This window comes from Canis lupus, chromosome 8 (genome assembly GCF_011100685.1).
Source record: "Canis lupus familiaris isolate Mischka breed German Shepherd chromosome 8, alternate assembly UU_Cfam_GSD_1.0, whole genome shotgun sequence".
NCBI classification, from domain to species: Eukaryota; Metazoa; Chordata; class Mammalia; order Carnivora; family Canidae; genus Canis; species Canis lupus.
The window spans coordinates 35408783-35427305 of record NC_049229.1 but is presented as its reverse complement, the minus strand read 5'-3'; the positions used below and the strand labels follow the sequence as shown (position 1 = coordinate 35427305).

At 35.9% G+C, this 18523-nt stretch overlaps 1 protein-coding gene across 3 annotated transcripts in view; it reads right to left on the bottom strand.

The window, feature by feature from the left end:
• The window catches only part of LRRC9 (leucine rich repeat containing 9), a 157879-nt gene that overhangs the window by 73662 nt on the left and 65694 nt on the right, over positions 1–18523 (bottom strand). For all 3 annotated transcript variants that reach the window (XM_038544856.1, XM_038544857.1, XM_038544858.1), the window contains 8 exons: positions 17530–17721; positions 16278–16403; positions 13833–13967; positions 12532–12709; positions 9973–10193; positions 8337–8459; positions 6906–7036; positions 4535–4643 (listed from right to left, as the gene is read on the bottom strand). In XM_038544856.1, the coding sequence (XP_038400784.1) occupies positions 4535–4643; positions 6906–7036; positions 8337–8459; positions 9973–10193; positions 12532–12709; positions 13833–13967; positions 16278–16403; positions 17530–17721 (1215 nt within the window). The remainder of the gene's footprint in view (positions 1–4534; positions 4644–6905; positions 7037–8336; positions 8460–9972; positions 10194–12531; positions 12710–13832; positions 13968–16277; positions 16404–17529; positions 17722–18523) is intronic.

The following is an 18523-nucleotide window of genomic DNA, read 5'->3' as shown; positions in this document are numbered from 1 at the left end:
AAATATTAAGGGGGACTCTGTAAAAGAAAGAGGAAGCCCAAAGAAATAAGCCACAAAAACAGGGACTGAATAGGTATTACGATGACACTAAATTCATATCTTTCAATAGTAACTCTGAACGTGAATGGGCTAAATAATCCCATCAAAAGACGTAGGGTTTAAGACTGAAAAAGCAAGACCCATCTATTTGCTGTCTACAAGAGACTCATTTTAGACCTAAGATACTTACAGCCTGAAAATGAAAGGTTGGAGAACCATTTACCATTCAAATGGTCCTCAAAAGAAATCTGGGGTAGCAATCCTCGTATCAGATAAATTAAAGTTTATCCCAAAGACTGTAGTAAGAGATGAAGAGGGACACTATATCATACTCAAAGGGTCTATCCAACAAGAAGACCTACCAATCATGAATATTTATGCCCCTAATGTGGGAGCTGCCAAGTATATCAATCAATTAATAACCAAAGTGAAGACATACTTAGATAAACCATAATACACTAATAGTGGGAGACTTCAACACGGCACTCTCTGCAAATGACAGATTTTCTAACCACAAGATCACCAAAGAAACAAGACCTTTAAATGATACACTGGACCAGATACATTTCAGATATTTACAGAACTTTACATCCAAATGCAACTGAATACACATTCTTCTCAAGTGCGCATGGAACTTTCTCCAGAATAGACCACATACTGGGTCACGAATCAGGTCTTAACAGGTACCAAAAGATTGGGATTGTCCCCTGCATATTTTCAGACCATAATGCTTTGAAACTTGAACTCAATCACAAGAAGAAATTTGGAAGAAATTCAAACATGTGGAGGTTAAAGAGCATCCTGCTAAAAGATGAAAGTGTCAACCAGAAAATTAGAGAAGAATTAAAAAGATTCACGAAAGTAATGAGAATGAAGATACAACCATTCAAAATCTTTGGGATACAGCAAAAGCAGTCCTTAGAGGGAAATACATTGCAATAGAAGCATCCCTCAAAAAATTGGAAAAAAACTCAAATACGCAAGCTAACTTAACACCTAAAGGAACTGGAGAAGGAACAGCAAATAAAACCCACACCGACCAGAAGAAGAGAGCTAATAAAAAGATTCAAGCAGAACTCAATGAAATATAGACCGGAAGAACTATAGAACAGATCAGCAAAACCAGGAGTTGGTTCTTTGAAAGAATTAATAATATACAGAAACCAGTCTTATTAAAAAAGAAAAGAGAAAAGACTCAAATTAATAAAATCATGAATGAAAAGGAGAGATCACAACCAATACAAGTAAATACAAAAGATTTTCAAAACATATAATGAGCAGCTATACGCCAATAGATTAGGCAATCTAGAAGAAATGGACGCATTCCTAGAAAACCACAAATTACCAAAACTGGAACAGGAAAAAATAGAAAACCTGAACAGGCCAATAACCAGGGAGGAAATTGAAGCAGTCATCAAAAACCTCCCAAGACACAAAAGTCCAGGGCCAGATGGCTTCCCAGGGGAATTCTATCAAACATTTAAAGAAGAAAACATACCTAGTCTACTAAAGCTGTTCCAAAAGATAGAAAGGGATGGAATACTTCCAAACCTGTTTTATGAGGCCAGCATCACCTTAATTCCAAAACCAGACACAGAACCCACCAAAAAGGAGAATTATAGACATCACAATGCCAGACTTCAGGTTGTACTACAAAGCTGTGGTCATCAAGACAGCGTGGTACTGGCACAAAAACAGACACATAGATCAATGGAACAGAATAGAGAACTCAGAAATGGGGCCTCAGCTCTATGGTCAACTAATACTCGACAAAGCAGGAAAGACTATCCATTGGAATATCCCTGATGAACACAGATGCAAAAATTCTCAACAAGATACTAGCCATAGGATCCAATGGTACATTAAGAAGATTATTCACCATGATAAAGTGGGATTATCTCCAGGATGCAGGGTTGATTCAACACTCGTAAAACAATCAATGTGATAGATCATATCAACAAGAGAAAAACAAGAATCACATGATCCCCCTCAATAGATGGAGAGAAAGCATTTGACAAAATACAGCATCCATTCCTCATCAAAACTCTTCAGAGTGTAGGGATAGAGGGAACATTCCTCAGCATCTTAAAAGCCATCTACAAAAAGCCCACAGCAAATATCATTCTCAATGGGGAAACACTGGGAGCCTTTCCCCTAAGATCAGGAACACGACAGGGATGTCCACTCTCACCACTGCTATTGAACATAGTACTAGAAGTCCTAGCTCATCAATCAGGCAAGAAAAAGAAATAAAAGGCATTCAAATTGGCAAAGAAGAAGTCAAACTCTCACTATTCGCAGATGACATGATACTGTACATAAAAACCCTAAAGACTCCACCCCAAGATTGCTGGAACTCATACATCAATTCAGCAGTGTGGCAGGATACAAAATCAATGTCCAGAAATCAGTGGCATTTCTATACACTAACAATGACACCGAAGAAAGAGAAATGAAGGAATCAATCCCATGTACAATTGCACCCAAAAGCATAAGATCCCTAGGAATAAACCTAACCAAAGAGGTAAAGGATCTATACCCTAAAAACTACAGAACACTTCTGAAAGAAACTGAGGAAGACACAAAGAGATGGAAAAATATTCCATGCTCATGGATTGGAAGAATCAACATTGTGAAAATGTCTATGCTACCCAGGGCAATTTACACATTCAATGCAATCTCTATCAAAATACCATGGACTTTCTTCAGAGAGTTGGAACAAATCATCTTAAGATGTGTGGAATCAGAAAAGACCCCGAATAGCCAGGGGAATATTAAAAAAGAAAACCAGAGCTGGGGGCATCACAATGCCAGACTTCAGGTTGTACTACAAAGCTGTGGTCATCAAGACAGCGTGGTACTGGCACAAAAACAGACACATAGATCAATGGAACAGAATAGAGAACTCAGAAATGGGGCCTCAGCTCTATGGTCAACTAATACTCGACAAAGCAGGAAAGACTATCCATTGGAAAAAGGACAGTCTCTTCAAAAAATGGTGTTGGGAAAATTGGACAGCAACATGCAGAAGACCACGTCTTACACTATTCTCTTACACCAGACACAAAGATAAACTCAAAATGGATGAAAGACCTAATGTGAGACAGGAATCCATCAAAATTGTAGAGGAGAGCAAAGGCAACCCTTTTTGAACTTGGCCACAGCAACTTCTTGTAAGGTACATCTATGAAGGCAAGGGAAACAAAAGCAAAAATGAACTATTGGGACTTAATCAAGATAAAAAGCTTCTGCACAGCAAAAGAAACAGTCAACAAAGCTAAAAGACAACTTACAGAATGGAAGAAGATATTTGCAAATGCCCTATCAGATAAAAGGCTAGCATCCAATATCTATAAGGAACTTATTAAACTCAACAGTAAGAAACAATCCAATCATGAAATGGGAAAAAGACAAGAACAAAATTTCATGGAGGAAGGAAGACATAGACGTGGCCAACAAGCACATGAGAAAATGCTCCACATCACTGGCCATCAGAGAAATACAAATCAAAACCACAATGAGATACCACCTCACACCAGTGAGAATGGGGAAAATTACCAAGACAGGAAACAACAAATTTTGGAGAGGATGTGGAGAAAGGGGAGCCCTCTTGCACTGTTGGTGGGAATGTGAACTGGTACAGCCACTCTGGAAAACTGTGTGGAGGTTCCTCAAAGAGTTAAAAATAGAGCTACCCTATGACCTAGCAATTGCACTGCTGCTGATTTACCCCAAAGATACAGATGCACTGAAATGGCAGGATACCTACACCCCAGTTTATAGCAGCAATGTCCACAACAGCCAAACTGTGGAAAGTGCCTTGGTGTCCATCGACAGATGAATGGATAAAGGAGCTGTGGTCTATGTATACAACAGAATATTATTCAGCCATGAGAAAGGACAAATACCCACCATTTGCTTCAATGTGGATGGAACTGGAGGGTATTATGCTGAGTGAAGTAAGTCAATTGGAGAAAGACAAACATTATATGGTCTCATTCATACAGGGAATATAAGAAATAGTGAAAGGGATTAAAAGGGAAAGGAGAAAAAAATGAGTGGGGAAATATTAGAGAGGAAGACAAAACATGAGAGACTCCTAACTCTGGGAAATAAACAAGGGGTAGCGGAAGGGGAGGTGGGCAGAGGGATCGGGTGACTGGGTGACAGGCACTGAGGGGGACACTTGACAGGATGAGTACTGGGTGGTATACTGTATGTTGGCAAATCGAACTCCAATAAAAAAATATACCAAAAAAGGAGGGGAGGAAATCCTTCCATCTCAGCTCTACTGCAGAGTAAGATTTACTGCTTACAAGACAATCATATATACCTGAAGTCAACGGAAATAGTTTTGGAAAGTAATACTTTTTCTTTCTTGGCAAAAAAACCCTTTAGGGGTTTCTTTAATAACATTAAAATGAATTTTAATCCAAAATAAAGATTACAACTTGCACTGAAAACCTTGAAAGAAAAAAATTCATGAATGACTCACCTTCACATTAGGCAGATAGATTAATCCACTGAATGACGTAAGATTATTGTTTTGTAGGTTCACATTACATACATTTCTAAATTGGTCAACTGGAATCAAATCCACAGTTCTGAATTTAGATAAATATAGTCACAATTTTAATAGAAAAATTATGCAGGAGAATCATTCATGTACAATCCCAAAAACATTTTAAAAACAACTCTGACAAATGCTATGAAAAAGAATTGCCTTGGTGTAAAGTATATGGGTCAAATAACTGGATAAATATATGTTTTTGTTGGACACATATGTAAGAAAGTGACATAGAATTTGATTACTTTAAAAATATCCATAAACATAGCACTATCACAAAAGAAACTTTTAAAATAAACATCTACAATTTCTTTATAAGCTTACATACATGTTCATGAAATTGCAGTGAAGTGATGGAGTAAATCATAAGATTTTCAGGTTATAAGCTGCAGGGGATATATGTGAAACACGTTATTTCTGAAATACCAGGAAGACGTTAGGGATGGGAAAGAAAAAGGGAAAGAAAGCAGGTGAGGTCTTTGGAAAAAGAGTTTTTTGTGAAATCTCCTAAAAACTTTTATGGCATTCCATCTTGTAAGGATGCTTTCATAATTAAAAGGAATGCTTGATTCCTAGTCCATAGCTGTACAACTGTTCCACCTTTCTTTAAGCCATGATAGAGAAGATTACCTGCCTTAACCACTTCTTTAACTAAATCCTGAATCCTGTAGTTAAAATTATGACATACTTTTATCCATTAAGAAGGCATTCATTCAATATATTTTTATTAGTATTTTCTAACTACAGACTATATGTTTGGAAAGGCTACAACAAATATGAAAACGCACTGTCTCTGCCCTCATGAAATGGGATCCCCAAAAATTAAAATAAGAAAGGAAAGTGAATATACTAGAGTTAGATGTTATGGCATTTTAGGGAAAGAAAAACTGATCTGGAAAGTCAGGAGTCACTTCACAGTGGAGAAAGATTTTAAAATGAGCCTTGGGAAATTTACAGGGATTTGTCAGGCAAATTAGAAGAAGAGTTCCAGATAGTGGAACAAGCATAAACAAAGGCAGAAAAAGAATCATAGCATCTTGTGATTGAGATTAAGGAACTGAATATTTTAGAACTTCTGGAGTATAAAGAGTAATGGGCAGTAAAGGTGAGGATTATAAGAGATAAAAATAGGTATAAAAGTTGACTGGTAAAAAAAAAAAAAAGTAAAAAAAAAAAAAAGGTAATTAAGAGTCTTCCATGCCATTTAAAGGAATTTTACATTTTATTTTGTAGACAGTGGAAAGCCACTGATCAATGTTGAGAAGGAAGTGATCTGATAAATCTTGCATCTTAGAATAATAAATGGATTTGCGAGGAAGTTTATGAAACACAAAAAACCCAAAACTATCACCAAGAGAGTTTCTAAAATAGTTCATTTCCCACTGTAGGCCAGTGGTAGTGACTGTGGAAAGAAGAGGGGAATTATGAGACATACTTACAATATGGACTCTGAAGAACGTGGTGATCAATTACAAATGGAAGACAAAGGAGAAAGAAATGACCCTTAGATTTTTGTCTTGGGCAACATCAGGTGGATGTTGTCTTTTAGATGCTATTTGAAGAGCAACTGAATATTCAAGTAAAGAGCTCAAGTTTGGGCTAAACTTAAAGGGCCATCATATAAATTAAAAATATGGCTAAAATGTCTGTCTGTGAAAAGTACAGAATAAGAAACAGAGACGAGAGGAAAGATTTGCCAGGGGGACAGTGAGAAGAATAGCATCAGAGGAATGATGGCAGTAGAAGCCAGACTGCACTGGGTTAGAGTAATATGATGACATCTTATTTATTTTTTTAAAGATTTATTTATCTCTTTGAGGGAGAGAAACAGACTCCCCACTGAGCATGGAGCCAACATGGGGCTTGAGCTCACAACCCTGAGAATATGATGACATTAAAAAATTTAAAAAAAAAATTTTTTTTTAATATTTTTATTTACTTATTCATGAGAGACAGAGAGAGAGAGAGAGGCAAAGACACAGGCAGAGGGAGAAACAGGCCCCATGAAGGGAGCCTGATGTGGGACTCGATCCCAGGACTCCAGGATCACGCCCTGGGCTGAAGGCAGGTGCTAAACTGCTGAGCCACCCAGGGTTCCCTATGATGCCATTTTAAATCATAGTGTGTGATAATGCATTTCAAAGAGTGGTGAAGTTACCATGAGATTTTAAAGTAGGGAAGATGATTTTTTGAATTATTGGTTATATCTGGATAAGATGTATATTAAATTCTAAGCCTTAGAAAATGACAATAATTACATATTTATAATATCAAAAAACATATAATGAAATGATTGTACCTGATGGATGATGAAGTCCAATTTAGTTCTTGCATTTCGGTGAAGTTTGAATGTCCTTGTCGTTCTGCAATCATGTCAGAAGTAAGTCTGCCACCAAATAAATCTTTTGCACATTCAGTCTCTGGTGCTTCCTATATATGAGGACATTTAGAAAGTGATGTCTTCTCTTACAGATGACTAAATGGCATTAATTCTTTGGTTTTAGGTCAAAATGGAGCGGACTCATTTCTTCTTATTCCTCGTCTTAAATACCGCCGAAACTCCTACACATTATATATATGAAATAAACATAAAGTAGACCAAAAGGTGCAGAGAAGGTAGACCAACTAGGGACCTTGGGACCTGAGGAATGGCACTGTGGTGAGCTCCCTGGCATATTATTGTGATTTATAATAAATATATATTTAGTCTTTATCCACTGTTCCTGGCCTGGCCATGTGGTTAGGCAGGAGAGCAAGGGAAACCTGGCCTATTAAAGGGATGCCCATAAAAGTCAGGGCCCCATGGAAATTTAAGGAGTACAGTACAATAAGACACATTGATGCCTATGAGAACTCCCTTCCAGGTTTGAAAGGTGATGGGAATTGACAAGCAGATATCCCCGTATGCTCACTTAGGGTGGCCACCTGGCTTTATGAAATAGACACTGGAGGGTCTGCAGCAATGCAGAGGTGGTCTGAATCTAGACATTTTTCTCTTGCACCCTCTGAGGCACAAAATACCAATAAGTACTGTTCTGTCTGCCAGCAAAAGAGACCAAGACTGCAGATGACTATGTGGCAGATCTCCCTCATGGGAAGGCCTTGAACATAGCTGGCAAATCAGACTGATTCTGGTAGCCCTAAGGACTGCAGAAGGGTCTTGACAGAAATAGAAACTGAATCTGGACTGGATTTTGCTTACCCAGTGGTAAATGCAAGTGCTCAGAGTGCTATAAAAGAACTGAGACAGAAGATATCAATGCCAATTTAGACAACTGACTGTTCTTTCTTCAGACCAAGGAACACATTTGAAGCCCCAAATGTCCAACAATGGGCAGTAAGATCTCTTCAAGAGTAATTGCTTGATAGAGAATTGGAATGGGAATTAAAACATTGGTTGTCTACAGTGGGAGGATAAAAGCATGAAGGGCTGGTTTACACATCTTCATGAGAATGCTCACACTCAGTGTGAACATGAGTGAGGCTAAAGAGATGTCCATAGACTTCTGTTTTTCTCCTGGTTCTGAGGAAGTATGCTGATATGACTGTGCTATTCTTGCTAAGGGAAGATGATGCTCACTTGAGCATGATGATGATACACCACTATCCTCTTTAATTCAAACCTAAGTTTGGTATCATATTAGTCATAAGGCAATGTTGAAAATGATTATGGCCTATGGATATATGAATATGAATTGGACCAAATGCTATGAGTCACAAAACAGCTTACAATAGAGATTCCATCCAAAGCTTTCAGTTCTGGAAGATGAAATATTACAAACAACCGGTAGTTTTCTTGATTCCATACAATAATGTTTCCATGCATGTCAAGAATGACCAGGTTGCATAAACCCTGGGTAATAAAAACACATACATTTAAAAATATATCTATATATCTCTATCTATCTCTGTTTCTATCTCTACCTACCTACACACACACACATACGTGTAGCAAGTTTTTTCTACTACTCTAGCAAGTTTTTTCTTCATAAGAGTCTAATCATCCTTGAATTTTAATAATTGAATTGCTCTATCATTTAATAGTGATTTCAGTGTTTTTAAGTATATATTTTATTGCAGGAGTTATCCTTGCAGACCAGTAAGTTCTGATTTTGTATAATATTTCAGTGGGATGTGTTAGATGATAAGAATCTCTTTTAGGATGCTGTTGCTAAATGTATTATCAGTAGTAAAGATGTGGAAGGAACTTTGGTAAGTCTAAAACCATATGTTTTGTGTATGGGATAATAGTCTATTAAATAGTATGCATGTTTGTATATAGATATAACAGGAATGAGAAACACTGCCTTCTGATGAGGGATAAAACTGATGTGCTTCTATCTTTTGAGAAAGTAGCAGAGTCCATCTTAAGGGAAAATGTGCTTTCTTATTAGACAGGACATGCCGATGTGCCTTCACTGCGCAGGAAGAGCCCAGAGCAGAGGTGGATGGGAGAGGTTAAGACCAGTGGGAGTAACACTACTCTCATCATGATGTAAAATGGTTTATTTTCCTGCTGCTATCATTGGTTAGGTTGCCTCTGCAGCTTTAGAAGAAGTAATTATATTGAGGGAGTAGGAGGGGAGAAGACTGAACACAAGGAAAGATAGAAAATGGACATAAGTTTTTGGTAGGAGGTAAAGTACTACCTAGTGATATGGTATCAGCAAACAGAAAGAGGCCATCGTGAGAGTACCAGTGGTAGGGAACGGCCATTGAACTTTAGAAACAGTGAAGTCACACAATGCATTTGAGCGATTTCCTATTCTGTGCTATAGTAAACTTCCCTTTTATTCAAATTTTCAGATGGGGCACTGGGTGTCTCAGTGGTTGAGCATCTAGATGCCTTTGGCTCAGGTTGTGATCCTGGGGTCTGGGATTAGAGTCCTGCATCAGGCTTCCTGTGAGGAGCCTGCTTGTTCCTCTGCCTATGTCTCTGCCTTTCTCTCTGTCTCTTATGAATAAATAAATTAATTAATTACTTAAAAAATTTTCAGGAAAGCCTATTATATAGTAGCCTTGACTTAGACATTTCGTTGGGAGAATTAAAGAGGACAAAGCTGGGCAAAGTCATCCAAAAAGAGTTGGGGTCACCAGTAAGAATCGATGAGAGATAATCAAGAATTCCTCTGAGAACAGGAAATGTTAAAGACTCTAACTCCCCAACCACGGGGACATTATACACGTTTATGTATGTATAAATAGAATGCAAATACATTTTAGTAAACCTTGTTATTCTTGATTTTTACTTTCTTTATATTTTTCTATATCTTCCAAACTTACACATTGAACATGCATTATTTTCATAATATAAAAAGACAATACATATTTTAAAAAACAAAAACTTTACCACCTCAGATAGTCACCTTTAAATTGTAGATCTCCTGATTGAGAGCAATATAGTTGTTGCTTATGTATAATTCAATCAGAGTAAGAGCTTTTTGTAAACCACTCAATGAAGTTATTCTGTTGTTCTCAAGAGAAAGGGAGTGAAGATGAAGCATGTTATCAAAAGTATGTTTTTCCAGACCAGTGAGAAGATTATTATTTATGCTGAGGCGGGTTAATTTAGTCAGTCTGGAAATGCCTAGAAAAATAAGCAAATACAAGAAAAAATTCAGATAGCACTGAAAAGCTAATATAAAAAATGGCTGGCCATTTTACTCTTTCTCTTTAGACTCTATAGTATTAGCTATCATTGTTTTAACTTCTGTTTAAGATGGATATAATGTATTCCAGCTAATATATTAAATTCCAGTTTTGGATTTCTAAGTAGACTCAGTCTTCTTAGGTGTTAAGGGAAGCTATTATGTAGGAAATATTGAGTTTTGCTTTCAAATAACCTTCATAATATAATTAAGATTTTCACCATCATAGTCACACAAAGCTAAAAAAAAAAATCACCAGCCCCTATTTTAAAACATTTAAAATAAAGCACTAGATACACCACTTTGGAAAGTATTCCTCATTGTGGCATCATTTGTATTAAAAAGAACCATTTGGCCTAATTCTACCTTTAGATGCTTAAAAGTACTTCAAGACAGAACTTTAGAAAATGCCACCCCTTACTACCTCTAGCTCTTATGGATACTAGGTACTGGAGGCACTTTTTAACTATATGTAGGTAGGATGGTGCAAGTTGAAAGATGAGAACTTTGGGAGTCAGAGTTTGTTCCAAAGTATTACTAGATTTGGGATCATAGGTATATCATGTAAAATGTTGTAATTTCTGTGCTTCGTTTTCCTCATCCATAAAAAGAATGTACTAAGGGGAGCCAGGGAGGCTCAATCGGTTGGGCATCTGACTCTTGATCTCAGCTCAGTTTTCTATCTCCTGACTGTGAGTTCAGGCCCCATGCTGGGCTCCACACCTAGCTTACTTAAAAAAAAAAAGGACAGACTGAAATCTGCTTCTTTTTTTAAAATTTATTTGTTATTGGTATTCAATTTGCCAACATATAGAATAACACCCAGTGCTCATCCCGTCAAGTGCCCACCTCAATGCCTGTCATCCAGTCACCCCCACCCCCCACCCACCTCCCCTTCTACCACCCCTAGTTCGTTTCCCAGAGTTAGGAGTCTTTCATTTTCTGTCTCCTGCTTCTACGGGGTTATAGAATCAAATGGAATGGCATTTGGAAAACATCATTTATAGTTTTGGCAAATACATTTTGTGTATGCTGGCTTTTCACAGCAGCCTTCATCATGGGACTATGCAATGCTAAATTAACCTGATCTAGGGCAAGTTAGGATAAAACCATCACAGCAAAAAATCCTTAGATGGATATTAAACCTATCTGTGTCTGGAGAAAAGAAAAGAAATACCTGTTAAAGTTGAGTGAGGTAAAAATATCATCTCTGAAAAATGGGTATAGGAAAAATATAGGTTAGAGGATTCTTCCCTTCAGTAGGCTTATGGATGAGAATAAAAAGGAAACCAGGTTCTCATTATACATACAAAGCAAAACTAACACCTTTTGTATAGGAATGGAAGACTAGTGATGGTTCTAAAGACAGATGTCTGAGCTACCCCCAGGTTTACTCAATTGAAATCTACAAAGGAGTGGCTTGTGAATCTGTATATTCAATAAGTTTCCCAAGTGATTCTGATGATCAAGTAAGTTTTAGAAGCAGATTGTTAAGAGTAAATATAAAGTATAACAAATGTTATACATACTATTTTTTAAAGATGTTTATTACTTGATTTTGCATATGTAATTTTTTGAAATAGAAATTTTCTATTTTATGAAAAAGCACACACACATACAGCTGAAAAGAATCCAACAATTCAAAAATGAGTAAAGTATAAATTCTCTTCCAGCCATGATTTTCCAGATCTTACCTTCTCTCCTTGACAAGAACAAACATGTTAGCGAAATGCACAACCAGAAATATTCTATACCTAGATAAACCTAACATTAGTAAAGCTGCTCAACAATACTTCTTTATATGGATCCCTATAAAAGGTTATATAGTACATTTGCTTTTCAACCTCTAGTGAATAAAGTTTTCATTTTTGTTAGTCTTCACATTTCCAAATGTAACTTTAATTCCATATTTTGAAAAATGAACTGGGCTGCTTTATCTTTTTCAAAAGCACACTTCATTCATTCATTCTTCACATTCTATAGATATTAATTACTGCCTAGTTTATAATGCGCTAGGTTTGGTAATAGGTGGTAAACACTGTCACAGAAGAGAGGAGAGGAAAGTTAGAGGAGGTAAAAGTCTGCTAGCTGGGCTTATTACGTATAGCAACTGGTCCCAGATCCTACCAGCATGAGTGTAGAACGCTCTTCCCCAAACCTTGGAACTTCTCTAGACATCTCCCTCCTCAGACTCAGAAATTCTGTCCTCACTGTTATTCATTGTTTGCTCTTGTTAACTAGACATTCATACTTTAAGATTTTCAAATTCTCAGATACCTTCTATCTTTGAGATGCAGTTTCCATCCAAAGTGAGCTCTTCCAAGTTAACACAAGATTCTAAACCTTCCATTTTGGTGAGATTATTGTTGCTGAATGACGCCCATTTCAAATTTTCCAATTTTTCTAAGTTTGTGATTTCAAAGAGATGTTGCCCATCTAAATTTAAAGCAGTTATCTGTAGAATAATTCACATTTTATATTACTTCCGAATCTTATCAATAAACTCAGTGCTACAAAAAGGCTAATGAAATAATTAGTGACATCAAAGGAATTAAAAACACAGTGAAGCTTACAATAGAGTAAAATTTGATAATATTATAACTCCAAGAGGACTTATATGGTTTTATGGACACTGTGCTGTGCCAGATTCACACCAAAGTGAAAAACTTGTCCCAGCTTCTAAGAGTGCTGCTAGCAGAAAGCCTTTGGTTGTCAGTGCCTTTTGGGACAGCCTCAGCTGCACAGAGCTGTTTTGCCCAAGGTCATGCTGTTTCCCAGGCTGGCCCACATCCAACAATAGAGGGATATAAAGGCCTGGCCATCTCAACCCAACCTGGGGCAAATTTATAAGGCCATTAATTCTAAAATTCACTGTGGTGTCAGCCAGAGCTGTCACTGGGCCTGTATCACACCTAAATATATATATAAAATCTGGTAATAAAAATAATGTATAAGGCTGCTTTGTGCAGCAAAAAGAAGCTGGTGGTGCTCTATAACCCTTTCCCTTATCCTTGGCTGAATTCTGATCAGTTTCCCTAGTCCAATGCCAGGATTCTTAATTTCTTTTACATTGCTGCCCAAACTTTTGGCTTGATTTCTGGTTCTGAGCTTTAAAGCTTGCCTGCTTATTTTGTATTACCAAAACATACCTTTTGGTCTTACAGTGTATCTTTATCTTAAATCTCCAGTTTTATGATGACCACCATTAATGCCTAGTCCCTGTGACATTACCACTCATGACTTGACCTCTCTGTCCATTTTATTTTTTAAATTTATTTTTAAAAAAGATTTTATTTATTCATGAGAGACATGGAGAGAGAGGTAGAGACATAGCCAGAGGGAGAAGCAGACTCCTCGCAGGGTGCCTGATTTAGAACTCAATCCATGGACCGTGGGATCATGCTCTGAGCTGAAAGCAGACGCTCAACCATTGAGCCTCCCAGCCATCCCTCTCATTTGACTTTTCCAGTTTTCTGCCCCTTACCTCTTTGTGCCCTCTTTATGATGCACAGACCAAAGCTTACTAAAAATCAACTGAATTAAGTTTTTATATTAGGTTTAATAGAATTAGCTTTTACCTTCAAGTACCAATTTCCACTCAGATGTAAATGTGGTCCTAACTTGGAAATCTGTGTCAGAATTTTGGCAGAAGGCCATATACTAAGTATCCGTGGTCTTTCCTCTTTAATACTAGAATGCTGTAAGAGAGATAACTAATAAAATAAAAAACATATGATGAATAAAGGAAATGGCATAAAGAAGGGTCATTTATATACAGTTAAAAGTATTGTTTCCTAGGTGAGTGGCCCAATGTATAATCTTAAAATGTGTCATTTTCTTTGCCTTAAAATGTTTTCAGTATCTAGATATATATTTTACTTTTTGTTTTAGCAGATATTTAACCATTAGAAAATAATATTTATAGAACTATAAAAGGATTGCTGTAATACAAATATCCATATAATCTATCCATTGAACAAGTTCCAGAGCTAGAATATTCCTCCCTGTGTGCCCATCCTAATCCTTTTCCTCTCCTTCCCCTCAGAAGCTATCACTCATCTCACATGATCAACCAATGACCTAAGAAGCAAATGATCTCCAATTTTATATCTACCATTCATTTGCTTTATAGACCTATGTTTGTGCCCATACATAATATATCATTTAGTCTTATACATATTGGAACCTAATGCACATTGAATAATAAATTCATATTCTTCTATGGGTTGCTATTTTGCTCAACATTGTGTTCATGAGATTCATCTGTGCTGCTGCATGTGGTTGTAGTTCATTCATGTGTCACTGCTCTCCAGTATTTCCTTAGTGATTCTCCCATCAATGAACACTGGGGCTGATTCAGTTTTTCATACTGTTGATATGAATATTCTTGACTCCTGTTGCATACATGCAAGAATATCTTTAGCGTATATACAACTTGCTGGGTTTTAGGGGAAGTATATATTCAGCTTTCCTAGATAATGCAAAATTATTTTCCAAAGTGGTTAAACCAACTGTACTTTTACTTCAAATTTTTGCTAAAACTTGATATTGTCAATAAAAAGAAATAATTAATTCCTGAAGAAGAGTTGGGGATTTACCCTCCCAGAAATCAAAACTTACTAAAATTGCCAACTGGTGGCTATAAATTGGTAGATTATGTGGTTTTAATGTTTATTTTCTTGAATGCTAATGTGGTGAAGCATCTTTTCCTGTTATTTGGCTGTTCTGATTTCCTCTCCAGTATCTTTTGCCTATTTTTCTGTTTGATTGGTTGTCTTTTTTCGGATATGTTCTGGATATGTAAATAACATCTTTTGTCAGTTAGATGTGTTGCAAATTTTTCTCCCAGTATGTAGCTTGCTTTTTCTCTTTCTTTATGGTGTGCCCTTTATGGAACAGATATATTAATTTTAACATAGACAAATCCAGTCTTTTATATTTATGTTGTTTTCTTGAGTAATAAATTCTTCTCTCATTCAAAGTCATAATGATAATCTCTGATCTTTACTTCTAAAGGATTCTTGATTTTGACTTTTACAGTCAAGTCCTTAATGGACCTGTCCCAGTGCCTTTTATTGACTAGCCTTCCTGATCTGTAAAGGTAGCTCAGTTTGTTATTTATCAAGTTTCCGTGTATATATGGGTCTATATTGGTTCTGTTCTCTTGGTCTGTGCCGAATCTACCTTTTTTTTAAAAGTAGGCTCCACACCCAGCATGGAGGCCAATGTGGGGCTTGAACTCATTGACCCTGAGATCAAGACCTGAGCTGAAAATCAAGAGTCAGACACTTAACCAACTGACCCACCTAGGTGCTCCAAGTCTATTGTCTTCAGTGATTTTGTAAGTTTTGATTTCTGGTAGGATAAATCCCCAGCTCTTCTTCAGGAATTAAATATATTTTTATTGACAAAGGAAGTTCTTTCCTTCATTTTGAATAGATCCCAAATTAAACATCATATTAAGGAACTAATACTCAAATATCTCACAAAGAGTAAATAGCTAGAGAACTAGAGTAAAGATATTTAAGATGAAGCTACTTTGGCCAAAGTATAGCATTCTTAATCTGGATAATATGAACTTTCTCCATGCACCCCAAGTTAATAGGTTATGTGTTTTTTATTTTGTTTTTTTCCAGATACATATCATACCAATACTAGGTAGGTAGTTCACTAAGTGCTTTATTAAGGCCTCTAAGCTTACCTTATCCACAGTAAGTTATTTTCATTTCTATAAAGGACTCTGGTGAGTTCAGGTTGACTAGGAAAAAAAGTTACCCTAGAGGAATTTTTGTTGATTTTTAGGGTAGTGCATTAGGGATGAGTATCCACACAATCAGCTGGTATTTAAACGGGATATATTTAAACAGGAAAAAAAGTTCAGGTGTATGATTGTTATATATTAACTGACTTTTTTATTAGAATGCTAAGAGAGCATACAACATCTTAATAACAAAGCAAGAGTATGGACAATATAATTTGTATATTCTAAATTGCACAGGAAATATTAGACAGTAAAACCCAACCTGAGTAATCTTTGTTCCAGTAATAAATTTCATAGCTGCTGTTGCTTCTTCTTCAGAAATGAGGAGTCCATCTAAATGAGTGAGAGTCTTTAATCTGCCAATAACACTCAGCCTTAATGTGGCTGGCTTGGGAAAAATAACAAAAAGTTAATTTTTACAAAATATATATATATATTATGGCATGGAAAGGAGTGCTTCTTCATTCCTTCCCATGTAATTCAAAATTATGCATCTCCCACTTTATTAGATATATCTACAAATAAGGGCTTAACTTAGTACTTTAATAGCTGAACTTAAATTATATTTAAGAACTAATCTGTTTTGTTTGAAGGTAGATGGCTCTATTCTTATGAAGGAAGGGAAGTCCTATAACCTGTTGAAAAGTATGGTGAAAAAAGTGTTCAGAGAATTGCAGTGTCTCTGCTTATCCAGATCAGCAGTTAGTCAGCTCTATTTGTGATTCTGTATCGATCTTTGACATTTAGTTTGGCAACAGGAAGATAGCTGTACTATGTCCAGGCACATTCTGGGTTTACTTTGGCAAAAGAAAAATATCCTTCAATTCTTCTGAGCAAGAAGGAAGAGATACAACAATGTAAACACAGTAATATGGCGAATTTAATAGAACCAATCATTAGCCTTTTTTGAAAACGTTGAACACAGTCATATATATTTTTGAAAAGCAAAGGAGGATTTTTGAATATATAAAGTTGGGGCTTATTTTAAATACTTGAAGATTCTTAAACCTAACTATTGATACTGAAATTTCTAGCATGAATCTATGTCTTTTTGTGATGAGAAAAAAATAAGTGTTCAATCAAATTTCCATTTACAGCAGAACATAAGCCTTTATAATACAGGTTCATCATGGGAAGTGACAAATTTGTTCCCCTGTAATGGTATGTCTCTGTCACTGTATTCTATTATCCTTGACCCCACTGCCTCATTACCATAGGTTTTATTAGCACACTGAACTATATAAATTCTCCCAAGGATTGTAAATGGCAGTGGTATCTAACACTCTTTAAGCCATAATACTCTCAAGCTATTAGAGCTTATCAAAAAAATCTTTTCTTATGTAATATTTGATTCATTTGATCACTACACTAAATTCAGCTTATGAAATACTTAAAGGAATTCTAACAAAACACAGATAGTTTGCCTATTTCTGGCTATTACTGAATGGTAGTAAGAAACTGGCTTTGAAATAAAAATGATCGTTTGCTTTTTTATAAACACATCTGCTGCATACCTTTTGCCATGGATTATGCCTAATATCAAGAGTAAGAAGGCTTGTGGTGTGTTTGCATAACATATTTATTTCATCACCAGATTTTTTCAGTTGATTCCAGCTCAAGTCTAAGTGCTTCAGTTTCATCAGACCTCTAAATCCCTCCAGGGTTATCACATGGTTATGGCTTGCATCCAAATATTCAAGGTTATACTGCAAAACATACAAACAGAAGTGGTGCAAAAAAGGATCATAGATTGTATTTACAGAGTTATTTTCTCTAAGATTCACTAAGTACTTTATATAATTTTTGGTAATTCTTACAGAAAACCTACAAAGTAGATATATTGCAATTATGGTATCAGTCTATGTATTATCCCAAAGAGCTACAGGCATTTTATTTGTAGACTTTTCTTATTCTCACTTCACCCTTATAATATACAGTGACCGTGTTTGTTTTCATAGAAAAGAAGGTGAAGAGTAACTGACAAGATAATTTGTCCCTAACAAACAAAGAATTACACATAATGCTATCTGGGCACTGACTTATACCATTAAACCCATACATAGTCTGGCTAAAAAAGGTTCATCTTTAGAGGTAGAAATTAGGCCTATTCTATAATTCTCTCTTTTAAAAGTACATGACTTTTAATAATTTGAAAATCATTAAATTTATGCACATTCTAAATTGGAAATTTGGGAAATATAAAAAAATTGAAAGAAAAATAGAAAGCACATATAATTCTATTGCTCAGAAGGAACCACTGAAAATCTGTTTTTAAATTATATGCACATATTTTCTTACATAAAACAGACTGTATTATATAGAAATTTGTATCCCTTTAACATTCACACATCATTAAATATTCTTCAAAATTGTTTTTCACGATTGTATAATATTTTAATGAGTGAATTATTAGGATTATTTTAAACATTTTACTATGAACAATTATGTGGCTTTAATTATTGGCAACATGACAACAAACATCCATAATCATGATACTTTAACTAAGAC